The sequence below is a fragment of the Empidonax traillii genome, unplaced genomic scaffold, assembly GCF_003031625.1.
Source record: "Empidonax traillii isolate 1590-97213 ecotype Southwest subspecies unplaced genomic scaffold, ASM303162v1 scaffold637:size711352, whole genome shotgun sequence".
Lineage (NCBI taxonomy): Eukaryota > Metazoa > Chordata > Aves > Passeriformes > Tyrannidae > Empidonax > Empidonax traillii.
This window is the reverse complement of record NW_020955830.1, coordinates 359,874-384,149: the sequence shown is the minus strand read 5'-3', so window position 1 is coordinate 384,149 and position 24,276 is coordinate 359,874. Positions and strand designations below refer to the sequence as shown.

The following is a 24,276-nucleotide window of genomic DNA, read 5'->3' as shown; positions in this document are numbered from 1 at the left end:
ACAGTTTTGTATGTATCCCACCCGCCCCTTGAAATTTAAAAAGAAAGTGGAGGAAGGAGTGGTTTGATGTCAAGGTATCTGAAGTCTGTCCACAGCTGCTTCTCTCACCTTTTCTTTACCCCACAGCCTCAAAAAATATGAGAATTGATGGTAGATTTTGTAGATTTGTCTGAAGCAACCAGGAACTGCCAGGAAGATCATGCTGGAGCTGGTGAGGTTCCACCCTTATGGTAAAACTGCCAAGGAAGTTTCTTCCAAGAAACAAAGGCATCAGTTCAGGGCTGGTCCTTTACTCTTTTTACTGCTTGAGTCAAATGATTGTGAAGGAACTCCTGTAAGGCAGGGAAGTATTTGGTGTGCTCCATGGCATGAGAGTATGTGACTCAAGCCTTACTGTGGTGACTGATGAAAACTAGAAACGAGGGAGAGGTTCTGATGCCCTTCATCATAACACCGATTTATTTCCAGAAGAGGCCCTGTAGATCTCAGCAGGTTTGGCTAACAGATTTCTCATGCAAGAAAATAGTTATAAAATTGGTATATTTTTTTTTTAATCTGTGGCTCTCAAAAGACCTTGCAGGGAGGTGTCAGTATAATGCTTCCAGTTTTGCAGAAGAGCAGGGATGTGTCCCATAAGGTCGCTGTGCCTCTACAGGAGAAATCACAGTGGAGGCTCCTTCACCACTCCCTGTCTGGGCTTCTGACCACTGGAAGACACTACCCGAGGGAATTTATTCATGGCTCACTCAACTGTGGTTACTTGTAGTAGCCTCTGCTTCCAGGTTTTTCAGTCCTAGACTGAAATTCTGATGGGGGGAGTCAATGGGAGATGATTTGTCTGGAAATAATATGCTCCCTGGGCAGAGCACTTGCTGATGTTGTGGATTCTCTGATACGCTGAGTGGAGATTGACAGTGTCACACCAACCTTTAAGAAGGACTTTGGGAACAGGTACATGTTTTTCCCCTTGCCTGATGACGGGGAGTGAGATGTTTCATCTGAAGTGGTATGTTTTCCCTGGCACGCACGCACGTACGTCCCAGTTTTAGCTGAGCCATCCATGATTCCCCCTGTAACTTTAATTATGGTGCTGCCTCTAGTTTTCATCTCTCTTTACATCTTCTGCTTATACCACACAGAGAGACTTAAAGGTCTGTACATGCATAGTAACAGTTCCACAAGATGAAATGCTGCTGTATAAATAAAGCATTCATCACACCTGCAAGAGAGGTTTGAATAAAATCCCACATAGTTTTACTGCATGAGCAGTGAAAGATCAGAAATGACAAATGGGTTGACAAATGGTGTGCAGTGCATAAATAGCATTATTTATTTGCTCAGTCGGGTCAGAGTAAGTGAGATGAGGCTTGCTGGCCTTTTGAGAGAGTTGTCAGAGTATTTGTAAAGGCAGAGGCTGCAGGATCAAGCCCCAGCCCCTGGCACTAGCAGGTGGGTAGCCTTTAGCTGGAAAACTGAAGCGTCTTTTTCCCAGGCTGCATGGTTGCAGGGAGTGACAGATGGGACACGAGGCTGGTTGGGACAGAGGAAATTTCCTAGTTGATCAATATTTTAGGGTTTGCCTGTCAGTCTGTTTGCACTGAACTTGCTCTGCCTTGTCCATATGTCTGTACTAGCTAATATAGTACAATGAGGGTCATTGGCTATTTATAGACAACACTTCAAAAAGCCTGGAGTTAAGATAAAGGCTGTGAAAAACACAGATGAGGAAAAGCCTCCTCTTCTCAACCTTTGGAAAATAATTGACTTTTGATATATGCACTGAGAAAAAGAAGGAAGAATTTGGATGCCACCTGTGTCTTTAACAAGCCATTCTTTTTTACACTAACAAAGAAAATAAAATGCTGTCACATATTATTTTATGGCAATCAGGGTTATTAGTAGTGAGTATATGGGGAGCTTTGTTAACCCCAAAGGTGAGTCGTCTTCACCTCTGCTTACTCTCCAGCATCTGAGACACTGTTCGCCACTGCTCTTTGTTACAGTCAGGCTGCAATATGGATTTCCAAAGTATTGCAGGATTTTAAGTCACCACAATTTTAATGGAATTACATGGGAATGAGTATCATTTTTTCCATTGCTGCTCTTGCCTATACGTTAATTGGTCAAATGCTCACCAAGCCAGATAGCAAGAGTGCTTACCTGATACTTTATTCTAGTAGTCCAAAATACACTAGAAAGCTAGGATGCCATTTCCAGCCCCCACCAAAATGTTTCCCCTCAGTTATTCAGAAAAAGTGGTGCCCCTTGCAAAGCGAGGAGGTTGGATTGCGTCATGTGGATGTTCTGCTAGAGGATGGGAACGAAGTCTTTATAGCCATCGGTGGAATTAAATCCAATTAGTTCAGATCCATAGAACAAAATCTGTGTTGCTGAAATGCTGCGGAGAGAAGGAACAAAATAGCTGCGAGGAACAAGGCCTCATCAGACCAGTGTGCTTGGCACTAATGGTCCTAATGATGTGCAGACTTCAGAGCTTCTTATGATTTTGAAGTCTGGGAGGTGTCATGTCATTATTAACAACTACTTTCTTTGAGTTGCTGAGCTGATGCAAGGGCCCCTGTGTCACATGGCTGGGGGAGTTGCTTCCTGGCTGGTGTGTGGCTGTCACCTCTGTACCCATGCCTTTGTCTTCTTGAGAGAATAGGGAGACTTAAAAATATAAATGTCAAGAGGGCACATGTGGAATTGGATGTGACAAAATGTCCATTAGCAACTTCAGGATCTCAAGCATCCAGCACAGAGTTTGGTAGGACCAAAAGCCAGTTGACAAGTTACCCTTGGTTGGGGAACACAGTGGGAGTCAATGTGTTCAGAAGTCATTTTCCAGTCTTGGTGCCAGTGCTGAAGAGCTGTCTGGGCCACAGCCTCAGCTCAGCAAGGGACACTTATCGGGCTTTGTCCCTCACGAGGAAGAAATTTTTCCATGGTCTCACTGAAGTTTGTCTTAGCATCTGCAATCAGCTCAGTGAAAGTCCAGAGAGCCTGGGCAGCTTCTAAGTGGCTTTGGCTGGCTGTTTGCAGTTCAAGTGCTTCCTTTCATTCTTTGTACAGGGCTGGGAACAGATTTTCTTCCCAAAACTAGATCTTTTATTAAGTCAGAGAAGATGAGCTGTTTGTGTGAGGGCAGGAGGAGAGCACAATGAGCATTTCAGGGAGGAAGGTGTGGTGAGGATGTAGCATGTTGCTGATAATCCTGTAGGGAAGTTGGGCACAGTTGCAGTGCATCAGTGTAGCTGAATATGGGTCACGTGTATGGCATGGTCCTTTTTATCATTACTTAACAGTCTTTTAATATTTAATATTCAAGACAGACTTTGGGTGGATGGTTTGGGGAGTCTCTTTGGTGACATGAACTAGTGAAACTTAGTGTATTTTCCTCATACAAGAGTATCCTTGATTGTACGCTCCCACTACTCAGCTCAGCCCCTGTTAATGGTCAGTGGTGCCTGTAAATGACTTTTCACCCCCTGAATTCACTGGGATGAAGATTGTGCTGGTGGGGAAGAGCAGCTATAAGACCAGGAGTATGTTGGGGTTTTTTTTCCAGGAACAGATTGCTCTTTTTTTACTTCTTTTGGTGAAGCCAAGAGTTGCTGCCTTCCTCCTGGCAGCGCTGAAGTACTCGTGACCTAGCCCATTATGTGGTTGGGAGTAGATAATATTGCACAGGCACAGTAGGTCTCATAAGGTAACTGGGCGGGTATCAGAGGCTGTGATCTTCTCCATCTTGGTGGTAGCTAGCAGAGCAAGGTAGTGCATCTCGGGGAGCACTAATGCATGAAAAAATCCTGCATCTTCTTATCCCTCAAAGGCAGTGAGGAGCAATGTGATAGTGGAAACTATGCTCTCTTGGGAAACCCCACTGCCAAGTTTGAAAGCTTCACATGGCAGTAACAGTGCAGCTCCCTGTCATAAAGTGGAGAATTTTATTTGCTTTTATTAAGTAACAGAAGCTTAATTAAGTTTCTCCTGAATGTAATAAAACAATACAGCTGAATGTAGGTCAGTCCCAAGTAATTGTTTCACTGCTTTAGCAGCTGTTTAATGCTCAAGTGTTAAATAAAAATGCTGATTTTTTTTTTTTTTAATTTTTTTTTTTTTGCCTTTTTGAGAAGGGGCTAAGTGGTCTCTTTCTCAGGGGACTGTTAGGTTAGCCTTGGCCCTTTGAACCTAATTAATCAATGGTGAGGCTCTTCCAGGGCTGGCTGTGAAATGCTCTTTAATTGCTCACTTGTGCAGTCATTTGTTTTGTTTAACCTGCAATGGATTAAACTCTGTTATAAAGGTCCTTGCTTCTGTTGTAGAACAACTCCAGCCTTGCAACAGCAGGTTCTTCACTTGATTCCTTACCCCCCTGGGGACATGGCAGGGAAAGTGGAAAGGACAGCTCTCCCTGCTCCCCCTCTCCACACTGGTGTTTTTGAGGGTCCCCCCATCACTGCCAGTGAGCTTCCCAGGATGTGCTCTTGGCAAAGGGAATATCATTAGCTGTTAATATAACCCAAGAATTCTCCAGATATCTCCCTTGCTTGCTTTCATTAAATGTGAAACTTTAGAGACAGAAACTTTAATGATTTTCTGTGCGTGTGCGTGTGTGTAATACTGTATGCTCTGCTGAGACCCCTCTGGCATCCCATGTCTCTGAACAGCTGTCAGGCAGCTCAGATTCTTTTCCAAACTGCCAGTCTCCAAAAATATTTCCTTCTCTTCTCAAGTATGGAATTTCGCCCCTCAGTCAGAGAGTCTGTGCAAAGCAGTGGCAGGTTTTGGTGACAAAGTTAAGGCTGCAAAAGCATTAGGGACAGAAATAAGATCCTTTATACCAGTTGGGGTGGTGACCAGGACTATGGATTTCCAGGCTACAGTGGGACTCTGCTTTCCCTTCCCTTCCAACCCTAGTGAATTGTTTTAAGACATTGTGTTTCTTGTAATGCTTGCCATTAACATTCAAAAGAAAACTAGATCATTTTAAGATGTTTCAAAAAGGGATGTTAAAATTTATCTTCCTTTTTATTAGTTCCACTGCAGCAAGGCACCCAGTGGCTTTAGAAATGTAAGTAATGAAAAGCAGAGAACAAATGTTAACTATGGAAATGATTTATGGAGACATCTGATGAATTTATCCTGCATCTTTACCCTTTCATCCATCTCCCTGGACTTCGGCTAGTATGTCTGAGCAACATCAGTCACATATTTTAAAGCTGACTTGCCAGAAACATGCTCCATGCTCTGGAATGTGGATTTCCCAGTTTTTGCCCCACTTAAGACTCCCATACAATCCTGTGCAGGCTTTTTTTCTTTTTTTTTTTTCCCCCTCAGAACTATCTGGGTTGAATTACCAGAGTGGTTAGGCACTCTATGACACAGCCTGCTGCCTGAAAAAAAATGCTTAAGAGCCGTCAGCTTCAACTGCTCTCCATGAGAACGGAGGAGTCCCAGGCCGCACTTGAACAGCTGGGTCTTTTTGTGGCTCCTCGAAGAAGAATCAAGCTCTTTGGAAAAATTCAGCCCTGGTAGGAGGCAGAGACTTTCTGGAAAACTTGGCCTTTGAGTTTAGGTTTCTCTGAGGAAACTGTCTTACGTACAGAGAGTTTAATTCCCTGAGTACAGCATCAAGCGGGATCTGTTGCATGAAAAAGACGATCCTCTACTAATGAATTATTTTCCACATCTTCACAAAGAAGACTTGAGACTTTGCAGAAGCCCCATTGCTCTGTTCATACCAGTTGTTGTCCCACAGATGTTCACAGACCCTTTTCCTATCAGACATTTTCTCAGAGCAGTCTTTTTAGCCAGATCTGCATGATTTTTAACTATATATTTTAAAGGCAGATAAGGCACGTAAATTAGCAAGTAGTGTCCTTTTCGGGATGCTGACCAGATAGGGTGAGTCAGGAGAAGAGCTGGTGAGCATATGTAGCTGATAACAGATAGGTAGGTAAATAGATATGCTAAAAACTGCCCCAGGAAAGACAAGTGAGGAGGGAGTGGGGTGGTGGCGGGAGGGTAGAGGTGTGCAATTGCTGACTTTACCCGGCTTAGTGCTGAGCATAGTGTGAGAAACCCTCTCTGGAGCTGCTGGACAGATGTTCTCAAAAATGCTTCCCCTCTCATGTTGCTGCACGCAGCCACAAAAAGTTTGGTGCTATGTTTAGACATTTTGAAGAGTTTCACAATGATGATTTCAAGTGATAGATTTAACATTAGGCAAATTTTTCCTCTTACTATTTACTTCTGAATATGCTTTGGTTGGGCAGTGCTGAGCTGGGAAGGTTTTGTGACGCTGTGCTTTCTCTGGAGCTTAGAATCAAAGTGTAGACTGCCTTTATTCAAGCTTTGGGCTGAAGATCAAAGAGAGGCAGCATTGGTTATGTTGGAATTTTTTTTTTTTTTTAAATCACTTTTTATTATCAAAACCATATTTAGTTCATTTCAAGATTTTTTTTTTTTTTAATAAAGTTCTGTTTGTTTCTGATTATCATTTGAATTGCTTTAATGCTGAGACACAGATAGGGGCCAAGTCTCCTTTGCACGAGGTGCTGTACAAAATCCGGTGCCATTAACAGATGCTGTTTTAATAGCATATGACGTTGACAGGCTGGTTTTTTTTACTCACTGATATTATCTTTTTGTCTGAACTGCTTTAGCCTTGATGCGAAAGGCACAACCTGTCATATGCTGATCCTACGTTTCTCTTGGTCAGGAAGCTTACCCTCTTCCTCCTCCCCACCTCTTGCCCCAAGAGGCTGAGAGATGAGTGCCATCTTAACTGAAATCTATGGACCTTTAGTTAAAAATCACCTCAGTATCATGCCATGGGCAAGAGTGATGAAGAGAGAGGTTGCTCTGGGTTATAGAAGTGGCACTGCCTGGTTGCCTTTGGTTCACTCTTGAGTTCATCAGGGAGTTGCCCAGCCTTGACCTCCCGTGCTGTTTGGATGTATTCATTTTTGTTTCATTCAGTTAATATGTCAAATCTGAGATGGAGTGCAGTACAAATTATTTTGGCCCCAAACCTTTCTTTAACCCTATTTGCAGAGGTGAAAGGCTAATATGCTAAGCCTACCAACCCGTGCATACAGATTACTCTAGCTCGTTTAGAGACAATATTCTCTAATTTCAGCTTTATCTTCTGCAGGAATCATTGAGAGGCTGGGTGGGGGTATTGGGTGGTGATAGTAAATGGCAGCAGCATTGCAGTTATTATTATAGGCTGCATAATTCCTTGTACTTCGAGAAAACATGTCAATTAGCAAAGGGTAATGCACCGGAAGTATTACCAGATTATCTTTTAAAACCAGGGTGGAATATTTTTTTTAATTGTTAATGTATTTTAAATGTTTCTAAATTTTCACGCTCCAGTTTGCTTTCTGCTCAGCCAGTGGTGAGCAGCAGATTCTTGTCTCGCTCTGCTACAGGGCTGCAGCACCTGGGTGTCGGGCAGACCATGAGCTCCTTGTGGTGCAGACCCAGTGGATAGGTAGGTAATTGTAGACTGAGGGTCTGAACACTCTTCAGAACTGTTGTAGAGAAAATAATCCATTTCAAGTTGTGCTGGCTATCCCAGCTCTGGGTAGCTGCACTAAAGAAGAAAAAAATGGGCTTTAACTCACACTGACTTGTGTTAAAATGGCAGTGAAGACAAAGTAATGTAGAGTGCCAGCTGAAATTCAGCCCAGACCTCCTCTAGCCTTTAATTTGACCTCCTAGCCCAAATTAAAAGCCAGAATGTTTTCTGTTCACAGTTACTTTAACTAGTGTTAAGTCTGGCTAAACTGATGGGCCTTTTATTGGTTGGTGTGCTTTAGGTGTTTACTCTCCTCTCCAGATAGCTGTCACTGTTTTCTAAGTGTCTTTTTATTAGGCTGCTACAGAAGTTTATGGAGTTGGAAGAAGTAGAGTACCTGTAAAAAGGCAGATGTAGTTCCTTAAGAGATGAGCTTTACAGCTTTAAGGCTTTCCTGGTTTGGTGTTTAACCCTAAGGACCATGCAATAATGTTAGCCTCCATTGCAAACCTGGCCTTGCTTCTGTCCTCAGCTCCTCGCAGCTGGAGCAGCAACTTGAGATGTGCTCAGTGCAGATCTGTTTTCCGTGCTGATCCAAACCTTTTGTCCAAATATACCCTATGGTTTGGGCAGATTGCTTTGTTGTTCCTGCTCTAACAATGAATATTTCTTTCACCAGGCTTGCGTTCAGGTTTCCTGTTGCTGCAGGGATGCTGTACCCAGGCACATTAGCACAGGCCACTTGGCAGGTTCTCCTGTTGCAGTACACATCCATTGCCTCTGGGGATTTCTGCTCCTGTCCTCACTGTGCTAATTGCAAAGGGATGGGGCAAAAGAAATCCAAAGAAGCTATAAAATGTAAGAGACGTTACACGATAAAGCACAGCGGGAAAAGCTTTCCTTGCTTGGGGGGATCCTTGTTTGGAGATGGTTGACAAATCACATCATCCCTGCCCCTCACCTGGGGAGTCCCTTGCAGCTGAACAGATACACCATGTGCAGGGGTGCCCCAAATTTCCATTAAAACTCTTAAATCTTGTGAATTTGCTGTTAAATGCCTCTTGTTAAATTTTAGGGGCTTTATCAATGAGTTGAAACAGTGCAATTACTTTTTCTTTTTTCCTTCGTAAAACTGGTGTTTAAATTATTTCCAGGACCTGTTTCCCATTTTGCTCCCAGGCTCTCCATAATATATCAAGGTAGTCCCTTCAGTGACCTTTATGGTTCAGATTTGGTTTGGCTGTGCAGGATTTTTCTGCTATTTGGCTGGCTGTGGTTCTGGAGTGGTTTTGGTGTGGGTTTTTGTTTGTTTGTTTGTGGGTTTTTGTATGTTTTTCCCCCAACTTTGCTTTGTTCAATATAAAATAATAATCAGGGGAATGAAAGAGGACTGCTTTTCTTCCCATCAAACTTTGTAAGATTTTTACAATAACCATAGCAGTTAGAGTGTATCTCGTTGACACATCTCCACAAAGGCGCTTGGTGAGGCTACAATTAGAGTGCTCTGCCTCTCCTTGTATTAGTTTGATCATGTAAGAAGCAGCCTATCTGACAACTTTAGCACCTGGATAATTAAAACCCGTCAATAAAACAACAAAATGCAGTGTGTAGTGGGACTCGTCTGTGCTAGCATTAAACACCGCAGATAATTATATCGCAGCAGAGGTTGGAAAGCCAGCCTCTCAGTGCTCTGAAAGATCAATAAAAAGACCCATTCATAATGAAAAAAAAATGTTAGAGAAACTGGATTTTCATCTCCCTGTCATTAGATCCTTTGCTTTTAAGGTTTTGCAGAGGCAGAAAAAGATTCTGTTGAGGAATTCTTTGTTTCTGGAAGCTAAACAGGAGGAGGATTTAGCTTTGCTTTTATGCAGCATGTTATTGAAAGCAAATGTGGTGAACCAAAGTCTTCTCTCAGGATTTGTGGTTCTATTCTCTCCTTTCTATCATCCACTGCCTCCCTAATCTGCTTGTGTGGGTGGGGTTTTTTTGTTTGTTTGTTTGGGGTTTTTTTGGTTGATTTTTTTTTTTTTTTAACTTTCTCCCCTTATTTGCAACCCATCACGTGAGCTTCCTGTTTGCTTTCTCCAGGGCATTACTTTTATTTTTTTTCTTCTCTTGGCCCTTCCTAAAGGGTTGATTTGGAAATATCACATATTGACAAGGGAGAACACACTCCTGGTTGAGTTATTTGCTGTGACAACCTCTTTCTTAAAGCATTCATCCAGAGAGGAGATTTTTGTGTTCCAGAGAAGGAAAAGGATGTCTTGCAGCGTTGCCATGAAGGATAATGAATTAAGTCTGTCTCTTACTGTAAAACCATTAGAAAAGCATAATAGACCTTGAGAAAGAGGCTTAGATATTGATGTCTTGGCTATATTAGCATGCTTAGGCACATGATGGCTGCCTTGTCTTTGCAGAAAAAAAGAAAGTCTGTGTAAAGAAGGTGTTTTAGTTGAAGGGAGAGGGCAAGAGTATCGTTGATTTTTGGCAGACAGAGCACACATGGGTATTAAGAATCCCTTGTTAGAAGTTGGTGTAGGTGGGGGGGCAGCACCAGCTAAAGGGTAGGGCATGTTAGCAGCACCATGGGATGGATATGGCAACTCAGTACATTCCATAGAAATCCAAGTTCATGGATGTGAAATTTTCCGATCTTCGGGGTATTTAAGGTCGTGGGCTCCGACAGTCTGTTTACACATTCAGTGGAGGCAGGTGGCTTCTCCATTTGTAGCAGTTTCCACTATGCCCTGTTCACAGGAGCTTCTGGCCATGGCATCACAGAAATTGCTACTTCACCTCTGAAGGGCTTGTCTCTAGAGGATAAGGACTGGGAGAAAGAGGGGGTGTTGGGACGAAATGAATATTTGAACCTCTAGGCTTGCTGTGGACCTGTGAATGGATTCTGGTTGCTCTTCTCCTGATGTCTCTAGCATGACAGGTACCTGCCCCTGTGGTTTGGGCACCTGTTTTTCTTGTCTGGGGCAAATGGTCCCCACCTCTACGGGGAGCTGGAGAACTTGCTGGTATTTCACCTGTGATGATTGCTGCTGAAAAGCTTCTGTTCGGGATCGATCTTCTATTTTGTGCTGCCTTTGCATTTTTGTTCTGTCAAACATATTGACCCAGACATGTCTAGCCTGATGTTGTTGACATGCCTGTGCTATTAAGGTTTCTGGAAAGACCTAAAATAAACGATTCCCCCCCCCCCCTTTTTTTCCTTTCTTTGTCTCTTGCTAAATGTATTAGCAATGTCATCATTGAAAAAAAAAATTAAAGATATCAGAGCAGGAATAAGCAGCTGTTTACGTCTTGAAATGTTTCTGCTTCACTATCACAAGATGACCTTGTCGCTTAAAAATCATGAAAATGTTGCCAGGGAGAAGAAATGGAAGTTTGCTGAAGGGAAATGAAGTTTTGGTGGTGTTTTTTGTTTAAGTCTGAACAGAGTTGCAAGCAGAGTTGAGCCTTGCAGCTGGTCCTGAACTCAAATGTTTCGTTCAGTCCCACTGCTATAAATGCAAAACAAATGCCATATGCAATATTATTCCTGCTTCACATTAAAAGTCTTGAAAGTCATTTTCCACTGGAACTGGGAGAAGTTCTGCAAAAATAATCCATGTTTTGTGTCACAGTGTATGTGTTACACTGGATTGACACCTCTCTTCTGGATTATTTTTCCACTTGTGAAAGACAAAACAGGGACCTTAACAAGTAGGAATAAATTTAGCTGGAAAGAATGAATAAAGACACCCCCCCACACCTTTTTTTTTCCCCCTTCTCTAGTGACTGGGACAATTTACACTTTTCCCACTCCAAAACATATATATGAATTACATGAACTTCTGTTTATGAGATGATGGAAGATTAAAGGCTGCCAAGTACCTTGGACTGATTTTTTAGAAGAGCTTGGGGTATCCTGTTTTCCTGAACACACAGGAATATATGTTGTCATCAGTGTTTCAAGTTGGGGTGAAAATGCAGATCTTGGCTTATGCTTTGATTTGTGGTCTCTTGGTTGCTCTTGGTGAACTGTGTGGACACTCTTGGTTCAAGCAAAGTGTCCACAAATCCCAGCAGCAATTAGAGGTGGCCTGAGACAAGCAGGTATTTACTCACATGCCTACCTTGCACTTCAAGGAGCAACAGGGAGAGGAATAATGGCAGGTGGAAATAAAGACTGCAAAATAAAACACACAAACACATTAAAAAAAAAAAAAAAGGATGACTATGAATTTCTTGTCAGATTTCATGATAAATGGCAATAAGGGGAACTGAAACCCTTTGAGTGGCTACTTTAATTCTTCCATGTCTCCAGAACATTTCCCATTAAAATGCTGGATAAACTAATAAAATGAGAGTTGTTTCTGTAATAGGCATAAAGTTGTCTATCTGCTCCCCTAAATTCCCGAATTCCTCCCACAGTTCTCTTGTTTGCTTGGCATCACAGCATATGGAAAGTGAGAAGATACCCCAAGAGACCAGGGATTGCTTAGGAAAGCTGCAGGGCAATGCAGGGGAAAGAAAAGTGGTTTTCTTTTTAGGAGCCGATGAATCAGTGCTAGAAGAAAGAAGTGCTTGTGTAAAGGCAGTAATCAGAGGTGTAGATGGGTGTAAAAAAAAAAAAAAAAGGTGACTATAGTTTTCTGGAGTACAGTTATTCTAAACCATCAATGCAAACCGTTCCTGCCCTGTTGGAAGAGGATCCAATGTGATGCAGAGCTGCAGCTTCTAGGGTATAGCTAAGGGACCTGGGTGGTGTTTCTGTGACTGCCCAGTAGAGGAGACAGATGTGTACTCAAGCTGGTGCGGTGATGGTTCTTTCTGCAAACTGTAGCTCCAGTGGTTGGTAAAGATCTTCCTTCAAGAATTAAAAGAGGACAAAAAGAAAAAGGGGAATGAGGGGTGGGGGACAAGACAGGAACAGCAGATGGGACATGACAGAAAACAAAACCAAAACTAAAAAAGATAAGAACAAAGGATCCTTGTTGCATTGACTGGAAAGGTCAGTACTCAGCACTGAGCCTCACAACTTCCAGGAGTTTGGAGTGAGTATTACCAAGACCCAAGTGCCATGAAATCCCAATATTCCGTGTGTAATCCTGTGATTTACAAGGAAGAAGTTGTGGGCTGGTTTGCTGGGAATGGAGTAAGCATGAATATGTTACATTTTTTTTTGCCTTCATTTTCAAGGCTACAGATTCATCTTCTTATACACATCTCCTTTTTCTGTGTCACTTCTTCCATGTCACTTAGTGTCACCTGGGCCTTTAATCTGTCTGGAAAGAAATATGACAAAACTGAAGGAACCAAGAAGCTCTTGTGAAAGTGGTAAAATATATGAGCAAAAGCACAGCAACCACTGCTTTAATGATGAGTAGTTTTTACCTCTTTTTCCCCTTAAAATTTCCGTAGCCTGATGTCTGACAGTAATAGTATTAGCTTTTTTCTTTAGTCAAAATTGTCCTCATCCCTTAAGAATGAGAAACCTGCATGGCTTCACCCTGGGGTGATAAAAGGAAACTCGAAATGCCAAGTGCCAGACGCAGTTTTGCTGCCCACATGAAATGAGTGTGAAAAAGAGAGAAGGCTGAGTTCTCCTGGGTTTGATGTTGTTTGTTGTGGGGTTTTTTGGGTGGTTTGTGGGTTTTTTGGTGGTGTTTTTTTTTTTTTTTTTTTTTAATAGCCCTTTTTTTTCTTAATTTTGTGAGATGTTGACAGAACACAGTATTTGAGATTTTATTTAGGAGTTTTTCATTTGGTTTCCCATGTTTCTTCCCCAAGGTTCCACTGACAGTTTGATCTCACCTTCTTTTCAGGTTTCTATTCTTGGTAGAATTTGCCATCCCCTACTCTAGAGTTATGAAGGGGAGCTTCAGGATATTCTAGAATTGGGAGGAAAAGACTAAAGCAGTACCCTGGGTTCCCCACACTTCCCTTTGTATCTCAATGGGTTTAGTCTCTCTGGTGATATTAAAACTGGTGTTCATAGTCTTCAGCTTCCAAACCGAGTTTTGAAATGCTGGTTATGAATTTAGAGCTTTCTAGGCTGCATGTTTTCACTTCTATTTTTTCTGTCCAAGTTCTTTCATTAAAAAGAAAGGATACAAGGAAATGCTTGACTATTCAAAGCAAATGCTTCCTTGCAGACAGAAAGAAAACATGCACAGATGAACCCTGTATGTGTTTGTTCCTCCCCCAACTTCCAGTCCCTCATAATTGTGCTCCTTTACTTGTGATTTTGAAAGGTATCTTTTATCCATTGCTGTTATACTATGTAACGTGGCCAGGGCTGTCCCTTCAGCCTGGAGGACTATTGATTAGGCCAGAGCAATTGCTTTTTGAAAGGCACATTGAGCCCAGTAAAGGATTTTTGTTGAAAGTGAAATTTTGGATGATGTTCAAAACCTCTCCTGGAAGACTGCCCACTTGCACAGTCCAAGCTACCTGTGATATCCTAGCCAGGCCTTTTATCTGTGAGTAGCATAGGTGAGGACGAAGTTACTTTTTTTGTTAAGAAAATTACCTTTCTGTGTGCATGATAACACTACTCACTTGCTGTGATAAGTTCTGTCTTTCAACTAGAAAACACGAGAATGTCCCAGCCCTCTGGATTATCTGCTATCCAGCAAAACAGCCTGATGAGCAAGTGTATCAGCTCTTATTAATCTTTCCATAAAATTAAAGAAATTATGGAGCTTAAGGCAGTCACTAATGAATCAATTTTAATTTATGGGCTCAAATAAAATCCGCATTAAGGCTGACAAACTATAGCCTCAGGTAAACATGAAGCATTTCCACTGCAACTCTAAATGATTTCTGTGCTGGATGTCACAGTTTCTGCCAGAAGAGCAGGAGGGTCAGGGGTCCCATATCATGTCAGAGGAGGCAAAATCTTAAAGAAAGTAAAGGCAGTGGTCTAGCCCTTAGGAAGTCTCTCTCTGGCACGCAAAAGCGTAAAAATAAAAGACTAATTGTATTTTTCTCTTTTCTTTAAATGAACAAAGAAGCAGAGGATTTTTGGCTGTAGAATCACTGTTTTCTAAATGCTTTTGCATACCCAAATTACACTAAAATTTTACATAGGGGTGCTTGTACCACAAAAGCAGAGGCAAATGTGGGTTTCTACACGTGCACAAATCAGTTACCCATGGACATGTATATGTGCCTCAGGAAAAGCATCTTGCAGGACCCAACCTCCGTGTTTGTGCTCTTGAACTGAAAGATGATCACTGCAGCAGCCAGGGTCACTTCCTTCTGTGTGTCTTCTTCATGGCGATCAATGCTTGCTTTTTGGAAAAAGTATGTCATCTCAGGAGATGCATCTGTGCTGGGCAGAATGATTGAATAAAACTTAACCATTTATAGCTAGTGCAAGTGTGTTGTCTTGTGAATGGTCAGACTGGGAGGTTTCCTTAATAGGCTGTGTGTGAAAAACATTATTTTGGATTTTAGGCAGCTTATTTGGTGATTCCCCCCCCCCTCCCCTCCCGGTCAAGTGTTGCTGTTTCTGGTCTTTGCTTTGCATTAAATAGTATTGTAAAAGATAACTGTTTTTGTAGGTATGCTTTGTAATCATGTTGTAAATCATAGTGGTATGTCTGCTGTAAAATATACAATGATTAATTTTTACCACCGTTATTGTTGGTTTAGTCTTTACGTTTTGTTTGGTGCAGATGCTGGTATTTAAGGTTAATTGAGGTCACTGTGATGGTGTTTGGGATTCAAGAATCAGATGATCATGTACCTGTAAATGTCTTTTTGACTCATCCTCTAAGTTTTGTTTTAAAGAAATAGCTCCTGGTGCTGTAAGAACTGCTTAGAGGGGAAGGGTTATGCCACCAAGCCTCTTCTCTTTTGGCAATAAGCTGATGAAGATGTTGGGATTTACCACCAGCCTTTCCATGCTCACTGGTGAGCTTCCCCAGCTGATGCTGAAGTCCTGGCTTCTGCATCTTTGCTCTTCTTTAACACTGGAGGGACCACTCAGCTTCTTGATCTGTCCTTCTGTCTGGTCTGTTTTGTGACTCTCACTTTTGTTGCTTTTCAGGTGCAGTAATCGGACCCAGTGTGCAGTTGTTGCTGGCCCTGATGTGTTTCCAGACCCATGCCCTGGGACATACAAGTACCTGGAAGTGCAGTACGAATGTGTACCTTACAGTATGTATCTTGATATATTTGCATTTGTTTCTTTAATAGAAATTTATTATGGAGACTTGGACCAGCCTTGAGCTTGTCTCTTGTTGCCCAAGGGCGAGTAAACCAAACCATGTGCATCATGTAAGGCTGAGCTGATAAGATACAAAAACTTGTTCTCTGTGCAAGGTTTGTGCTTAGATTTAAAATATTCTAATAATGCCCCATATTTTCTGTGTTTTGTGGTTTAACAGTACCGTATCATCTTTGGAAAACACTTGGGAAACCCCATTAGAGAAAGCAGACCAGAGGACTATTTCTAGTTTCCAGCTTCTCTTCACAGACATTTATGATTGTAATCATACAGCAGTGCGCTTCAGCTGACCTATGTCCATGTAATTGGTGACATTTGATAAGTGCCTTTATATGTACGGTATTGTATCACTAGGGAGGTAGAAAGCTAATGTTTTGGGAAATTTGATGTTTGGTGGTAGAATATACTAACTTATAAGCTTCCATGGTTATGAAGGCAAATTACAGGCAAGCCATTTAGACTGAATTTTTGAGGCAGTCATCTGAGATTACAGCAGTATGTGCCAAACGGGAAATTTAGAGGTAGAAAAAGTTAAGTGTACATCAGAAGTTGCCTTCTGTAGAAACCGAATTTGTTAGGTGCAGTTACAGCCCTACTGTCAGAAAGGTCATACCTCAGAAAAGAAATAACGATAATACTAGGAATGCACTTTTTATTAGCAGTTGTGAGGAGCTGAGCAGTGAATAAACAACACCATGTCTAGGTTTTCTGTTTGAGTGGGCCAGAGCTTATAGCACACCCCTCAAAATAATAAAACGGGTGTGGGAATGGATGCTTTCGGCCCACAGTGTTGTATTGAGAGTGCAGCAGGAGATTTCAGTTTGCTGAAACCCAGGATTTGGCTCGAGGCCTAAGACCATCTTCTTTGCTGCCTCAAGCATGGGCTGCAGGAAAGTAAACATGTCTGAGCAGTGACAGGCACACTGTCCAGAGGGAAAACAAGCAGGACCACACAGCCCCTCGGGTGGTCTCCATCCCTCATGCAGGAGGTGGCCACCTGCCTGCTGCTACCATTTGGGAAGACTTCTGAGAAACTGCAAGGCAAGGGATGCAGCTTAGACCACCTCTCTGAGCAAAGGGGACCTCTTGGCTGAGGGGCTTGGATTCTCTACTGGTGGGGAGCTCAGCAAGTCCACATTTGTTTTTTCTAAACAAAAATGTGAAGCTTCTAATTGCAATGATGGAGTACTTTTTATGGAGTGAGCTATTAAACCACGGAAAGAGTGACATCAGGGGCTTATGGTCTGCCCTAGTGGGCAGAATATTCTCCAAATTACAGTTTGGAGTTATTCCACTCTAAACGAGGTCTTTCATTTTAGAATCGACACTGTTCATGGAGAGGGTGAGGGGAGATTGCTTTCAGTTTGTCATAGCAGGTTGTATTTCCTTGTGATTTGTGATGAGGTATGCTGTTCCCCCTGGAGACTGGGCTGGTAAAGCAGTAGTCATTACCTAGTACCCCTCTGTAGCCTTTTTTGCATGTAAAACAAAGAGGGATAGTGATGCCTTGTGGGAAAGGTAGTATGTCACTATTGTGCCCCGAGGCGTTAATCGGCCCTGTGTACAAGATGTAAAATAACTCTTGTGAGAGGTTGCTCAATACCAAAGGTACAGTAGGGATTGAGTATTTTTTAATGATCTGAATGTGGGTAGGAAAACATCAGCAACTGCCACGGTGCCTTTGCAATTAAGTTAGGAGCTTTGAGGGCTGTTTTCCTCAATTTCTTTCATGAATCAAATCTACTGCCTCTGCAAGTAGAGTTATGGAGGGGGAAGACAAGGGATGAGCACTTGGTGAAATAGGATCCAGTCTCCTGAGCTTGTTCCACATTACCTAGGAAATTTTGGATCAAATTTTCATGTGTTGTTATTCAGTGTAGCACCAGAGAAGTTGGTTGTGTTCAGGCAAACTGTCCCCATTTGTCTGCAGATATGGAGTGGGAAACCCATTTTATTCTTCTACCTGAAGTGGTGGGTTTGTTACTGCCTCCATTTCTTCTCTCAGAATGATCAGCTTAATTTTGTAGATGTTCCCCTGCCTGGACCCCACTGTTGCCCCACAAATGAAAGCCATCCAAGTGATAGGGAAAATATCAACTCTGGGCAAGTAGATCAGCAGAGGTGTGGTTGGACCAAAGCTATGCCTGGTGGATGAAATCTGTTTCTCCCTTCATGCCCTCAGTGATGCCTCTGTTGTTTGAAGATGTCAGTTCTTATCACTGATCCCAGGTGCTTCAGCTCCTCTAGCCAAATTTGGGCTGTTGCCCAAGTCCTTTCGGGTCCAGCTGCCTTAGCTTCACTCCCCACACCCATGCACCTTGTGTGACACTTTGCTTGGAGGAAGGGAGGGGACTCTATGGGTTCTCTGGTGCTGAGGAAAACTTTTCCTCGGCTGCTGACGTTTCCCTGGGTGCTCAGTGCACCAAGCCCTTGGTGAATGGTGGTGTCTGCCATAAGGCCATGTCCTAAAGGAACACATCAGTTGAGTAATAAAGGAATTAATAATTTAATCAGGCACTTTTGTGCAATTCCACCTTGCCTCCTTCTGGTTAGATGGGTTACTCCTTACAGTTTCAAATTATTCTTTGTGGACTGAGAGAGGGTTTACCCAACTGCTGGCTCAGCAGCAGAAGGGACTGTGTGTGCATCTCAAGAGAACAGAGTTTAGGAATCATCTTTAACAGATGTTGTTAGGACTGACCTTAGGCACTTATGCTCAATATAGTGCTAGTGTTTACACTGCCTCAGAGAAAAATTATGTAAGATTTAAAACTCTATTGGGGAGCCTGCTTCTCTTGAGATTTTGTTTATTAACTCTTCCACCACTGGCTCATAAAATTTTCAAGAGGAAAACATCCCCTTTCCTCTCAGGTAGGAGAAAACCAAACCTCCTTAAACTACAGTAGCTCATATATTGTGAAATGTCCTTTATATTACTTCACACACCACGTTCCTGTGTGTTTACTAGAGATACCCCTTGCAAAGAGAGTTTCATGGGGCTGCAGTTACTTTCAGCAGATGGGGAAGGGGACAGATGGTTATGCAGATAGCCCAGTCCTTGCCTTATTTTCCAGATCCTGTAGTCACTGTATGTGGTAGAATCTGCCTTCTACAAAAATGGACAGTCATTCCAAGAATGTCTGGACTTTTTTGGTTGCCCTCTGACAAGGAAAAGCAAATGAAAAGCTGGTGATTTTTGTAGGTAAAAGATACCAGACCTAATTTGACAGGCTTCAGTGGCATCACTTGTCCTGTATTTTTGGTATCAGAAGAAGTCATAAAATTAATTTTGTCTTTATCAAAGCAGGCCTTAGCATAGGGTGTGTATTTCTCTGACACCTGCTTTAAATGTTGCCCTTTCTCTTCTGAAATTACCGTTCCAGTTTTCTTAAATTGAATTTTCTTTAGGTAATTACTGACCAAGAGAGTGTTTTTGATTTTTTTTTTTTTTTTTTGAATGTGTACTACTGCAGACCTGCAGTCTGCTGTTGCCAGACCTGTGGACACGTGTTATTGTGGAGAGGTGGCTCAAGATGCTTTTAGGCTGTAGTATGCTGTGTGTGAGTATGAGAAACCTGACATGGTGAGGGTCCCTTTGATCCAGTACTCTGTTGCTGTTTCCTACTGCATCCCTTCCCTCTCCCCTTCTTCCTTTGCCGAGTGGAGTTAAATGGGTAATGGGAACAGCAGTGGTGGAGGTGGTTTTGTGAAGCTAGGTCAACACTCATTGCAGAAACACTTCACTGTCATCTTTTGGTGCTTGTACAATCCTGTTGTCATGGTGCCAGTGCATCTAGGAGTGTAATTTTTCATATTTCACCTTTGTAATGTGCTGAGGGCCTTCCAATTTTACTTATGAGCCGGCACAGAAAGCAGATGAGTAATTTATCTGAAGCTGTTACGTGAGGCTGGTGGCAAGCAAGAGAGTTCGGTTTTGCAGGACCAGTGGTGGTGGGAGAGGGGCTGAGCTAGCTGTCGTTCTAAGCAGCCAGATTTTCAATTTATAATCTAATAAACTGGAACCAACCAAATGTTGGATTTCCCAGTGCAAATACCACTTCTGTGAGTATGTAACACTTTACAACTCAAACCATCCATGTTTTAGTAGTTCTGCATGTATTTCTGAGAAGCATGAATGGAGTGAACAACCAGCTTGAGCATGTCGAGCCTCCTTCCCTTCACTTTCTTGAGCACACATGGTCAGTGGGCCATGGCACTGGGACTGCCCTTTGTGGATGACACTATCACTCAATGGCTTTGACTGAAATTTGGGGATTGCCTGGGTTTAGTTTTTATTCAGGTTTTGAAAATGGCATGAGTTGAAAGCACTAGAGGTATTTTGTAATGTTTTTTTCTGTTCATTTCCCTCTAGAGACAACTGTACTGACTCCCAAGGACCCAGCGTAGTGTGGAAAAAAGAATTTAGCTAGATGAGTGTGATTTACCTTTAGTTTTTCCTGTGCTCCCAATTCCCTTAGATTCTAGGTTTTGGAGTTCACAGAATAACGTGTACACTGTTATCCTTCAGAAACAGTGTTTTTTAATAGGGAATTGAAAGATTTAGGCTATAGGATAGGGCAAAGTGGAAAAAAAGATGTAGACTCAATGAGGACAAGCCTATTGCTGTGTTGATGGAAAAGCTGGCAACTGCAGAAGGGAGTGAGACAGGTGCCTTGGGCACGGCATATGACGACAGCTTGCCTCACACGCAGGCAACAAGTCTTCCATCAGTTTTTAATACTGAGAAGATCTGTTCAAAGAGCTGATTCCTTCAAGGGAAAAATGTTCATGGCTTCCAAAGAAGGACAAATTGTCCTTCCTTTCCAGTCTGGCTAAACAGGCAAATAAATGTTTTGAGGGCACCAAATATCTTTGGTGCTTACAGAGAATTTCCTGCTTCAGTCATACTAACAAGAGGAAGGAAAAAAATGCTTGAGCAGGGTTCATCGCTCCTTTTCTTAGGACTTTTTTTCTTTTTGAACATGGAACCTGAAATCACATTTCCCAGTTGCCGTAGTGATAGAAGGAAAGGTCATAGCCTTGCTAGAAGTATTCCTTTTATTGCTGATAGAAGAGTAGATGGGCTCACATATCAATAAAAGTGAGGGATGGTAAGCGTGATGTGGGAACAGAATTCAATAAAGTTTTATTGTATCACAAGTGGACTGAAGTGCATTTAAAAACATTAAATGAAGGTGCACAATATCTGCTCTGCTGGACCTTAGGGCCAGTGAATAGACACATAATTGAATAATGACATTTTTAAGAGAATACAAGCACTGGAAAGCAAGCTGATATTTTCATTGCTCTAAGATTGCTGGTGGGAAGGGAAAGAGGAGGAAGAAGATGGGACAAAATTGCAATCTGAAAACAATTTAATGAGACCACTTTTCCCAAGAATGCAGTTCTTAATTATTTCTGGAGTGCTGTAAGACCATTATGTGGCCTCCAGGCTTTCCGTCTGTGCATTTTCTTGCCGCCTTCTCTATCGGTTGAGAGACAGTGTTTGTCCGCTGAGAGCAGTGCTGTGTTTCTGTTAAACAAATGGGCTTGTGGCTTCTCTGCTTTTCTTTTGCCCTGTGTTTTATGTTTGGTTTGTTTTTTTGTTTTTCCCAAGAGAACTTGGTCTCATGAGGCCCCATAGTGAAAATGGCCAATGTTCCCAAGGGATTAAACCTGACTGTTGGCGTTTTAGTCAGCAATGAGCAAATTCCCTCCTGAAGCTAGGCCTCCTTTGTTTTATTTTGTTAAATGAATTATTTGTGTGCAAAGGCTAGGAACAGTAATTAAAAACAAACAAAAAACCCAAACCAAAAACCCAACACCAGACCTAACTATCCATTATGATTATTTCTGAGCAAAGAATCTTTACTTTGTCTCCCGCTGACAAATTGCCTTTCTTCCAAGGCACACAGTTTCATGGCATTGTGGCCAAAAAACTCTCTTTTTTTTTTTTGCTTTCACTGAAACTCCCAGCTTTGCTTGCTGGTTTTGTTTTTAATCCAGAGAGGCAGAAAGGAAGGATGTGTTACTTCCCGTATGAGTTGTCTTTTACTGTGTGTTTGTGGAGAGAGTGCACCTACACAACAGCCCATTGGAAAGCATCCTTGGTTAAAATAACCTGATATTATGGGGCTTTGCAAACCTAGAGGCTGAGCTCTCTGTATAGTGTTCAGGAAGGGGAGAAAAACTAAGTGCTGAGAGCTAGGGAAATAAAGGTGTTTGAAACCTCAAAGGTAGCCCGAGATGAAGGGAAAAAGAACGTCTTTGTGAGACATAGTGAAATAAGTGGTAATGTGGGTAATTTTTGAATTTGAGATGAGGTTGGCTAAAAATAAAGGAACAAGGTGATTTCCAGTATCTGTTTCCGTAATGCATACTGGTTTTAAGGTCTGCTGTCAGGAGGAACACTATGGATTTTCTTGTGAGAAGAAATTAGAAAAATATTAAGCAATCTCTATAGTAGGAAGGCCATCACTACCTGCTGCATCTGTAATTTCCAGTATGCTTCTGGGAAAAGAAGGTTGTGGAACGCTTCATCATGTCTTCTACTCATTCTAATATGAGCCTTTGGGCAAAAAGTAACGTTTTCTCTGTTGCTCTCTTCTTAGTGTTTAGCTGATCATCTCCTGAACCAGCTGACCACTCCCTAGTCTCAGACCTAAAGTATTGAAATTCCTCTATTCACTGATGCATTCTGTCTTTGCAGTGTGCTTGATTCTGAAAATCATATCTGCGTGAACAGCAGGTTTTGCTCCTGTGTGTCTTTGAGTTGCACATGCTGTCTGTGTCACCACACTACTTTGATTAGTTGTTTTATGTCTGAAATGCTGCAGTGGATAAGAGTTGAAGTCTGTTATAGCCAGGGCACCTATCCACTTGTCAGCTGATCACAGGATGTTCAATTGCAGGTTTGTTGATACTTTTATTATATTTTGAAGCAACTACAGCTGCAAGAAGTTTTATTTTTCTAAGAGAGTATAAAAAGATGTCTGTAGTAGACTACAAGAGGCAAAATTCACGTCCCTATTCCCACAATCACTTCACTCTCACAAAAGTTTGCAGTGTGGAGATCCAGACTTTAAATAAGTCAAAGAATTTAGCATAGATCTGTTATGTGTTTCTCACATACGCTGTTTTTCTTGATATAGAACCTTGTCAGTTCTCCCAAGGGCCTCTATAATTGGTTTATTATGGAAGTTGAAGGTGGAAAACTGTGATGCATAGTGTAACTTATTTTATGAAGATTATGAATATAAGGGAGTAAATCAATTCCTGTGTGACTTCTGTGTACCATTTATTCTTTTACAATCTTTACCCACAGCAGCTGATTTTTTTTTTTTTTAAGTGAGACAGTATATATTTTTGGTTTGAGTCTAGCCAATCATTTAAAGCAGAAGTTCCTTCAAATCTTTCAGTCTGTTGCCTGAATGCCTTTGGCCTTTGAATCTGAATCAAAGACCATTAAATTGCAGGGAAACTTTCTTTTGGTGTCAGCAAACTTAGGGTCAGGTTCCTGGTAACCTGAGGCTATTTGAAGTCATTAGTTTTTTTCAAGAAATTATTCTTTGTCATACCCATTTCTAGCATAGTAAATAACAGATATTGTCTCAGCAAAAATGGAAATTGAAACCAATACTGGTCAGAAAGAAGAAGGAAAATCTGGTGCTGCAATCCTCCCACCTTGGCAGCTGATGGTTCTGCATCCAAATAACGAGGCATCTTTGCAGTGTCTGAAATAGATTTGTGTTACCTTAATAAAGATGCTGACAAGACGTAGCAGCCTGACCCCTGCAAACACGCTTTTCAGGAGTTCCAATGGAAAGAAACCACTGGCTTTAGGTCATTTGTACCAAGCTGTATTTTTCATCTTTCTGTAATAGGACGCCCGTAGGTATTTGCTGCCAATTTACTGTCTAAACATGTCCCCCATACTTCCCAATTTTCTCTGAACAATTCTGTCATCATTAAGAGGAATGTATTTCTTTCCATCTTTAATAACCTATTGTCTAAATTTGGGCTATTATGCCAAGCACCCTCTGGGGACTTTGATGTGGATTTCATACGTTTTATAAAAGATCTTCATGGAAATAACATTTATATTTCCAGATTTTATTCCTATTTTCCTTTAATTTCTCTCACAAGAAGTACTGCAAAGGTTCCTTTCATTGGGGTAAGCAGTATAAGGAGATTAAGACCATCCTTGCCAGGTGCTATTATAAATCCACAAAAGAAATGAAATACATTTATTGAGTTTTATTCTGGCCAATAGGGAGAACAGAATATGTGTATCCGGTGGCTAAGTTGAGGATTGAAGTTCATTTCTTCTAGCACATGAGGGAGGAGGAGGGAGGGGGGAAATTTGAGTATATTAAGGCAAATCCCTTTAGTGTGTGAAATACGAAAGTGCATCTTTCCAGGTCTAAAAATACAACTTTGTTGAGTTTCTTTATATTAAAAGGGCTCCCAGGAAGAGAGCCAAATGCATCTGAATGTATTACTTTTTCCTCATTTCCTC

The 24,276-nt window shown here is 41.8% G+C and overlaps 1 protein-coding gene across 24 annotated transcripts in view; it reads left to right on the top strand.

Annotated features, from left to right (window-relative positions):
- Positions 1 to 24,276, top strand: part of ADGRL3 (adhesion G protein-coupled receptor L3) — a 525,110-nt gene that overhangs the window by 286,216 nt on the left and 214,618 nt on the right. For all 24 annotated transcript variants that reach the window (XM_027899091.1, XM_027899095.1, XM_027899078.1 and 21 more), the window contains exon 5: positions 15,579 to 15,688. In XM_027899091.1, coding sequence (XP_027754892.1) covers positions 15,579 to 15,688 — 110 coding nt within the window. The remainder of the gene's footprint in view (positions 1 to 15,578; positions 15,689 to 24,276) is intronic.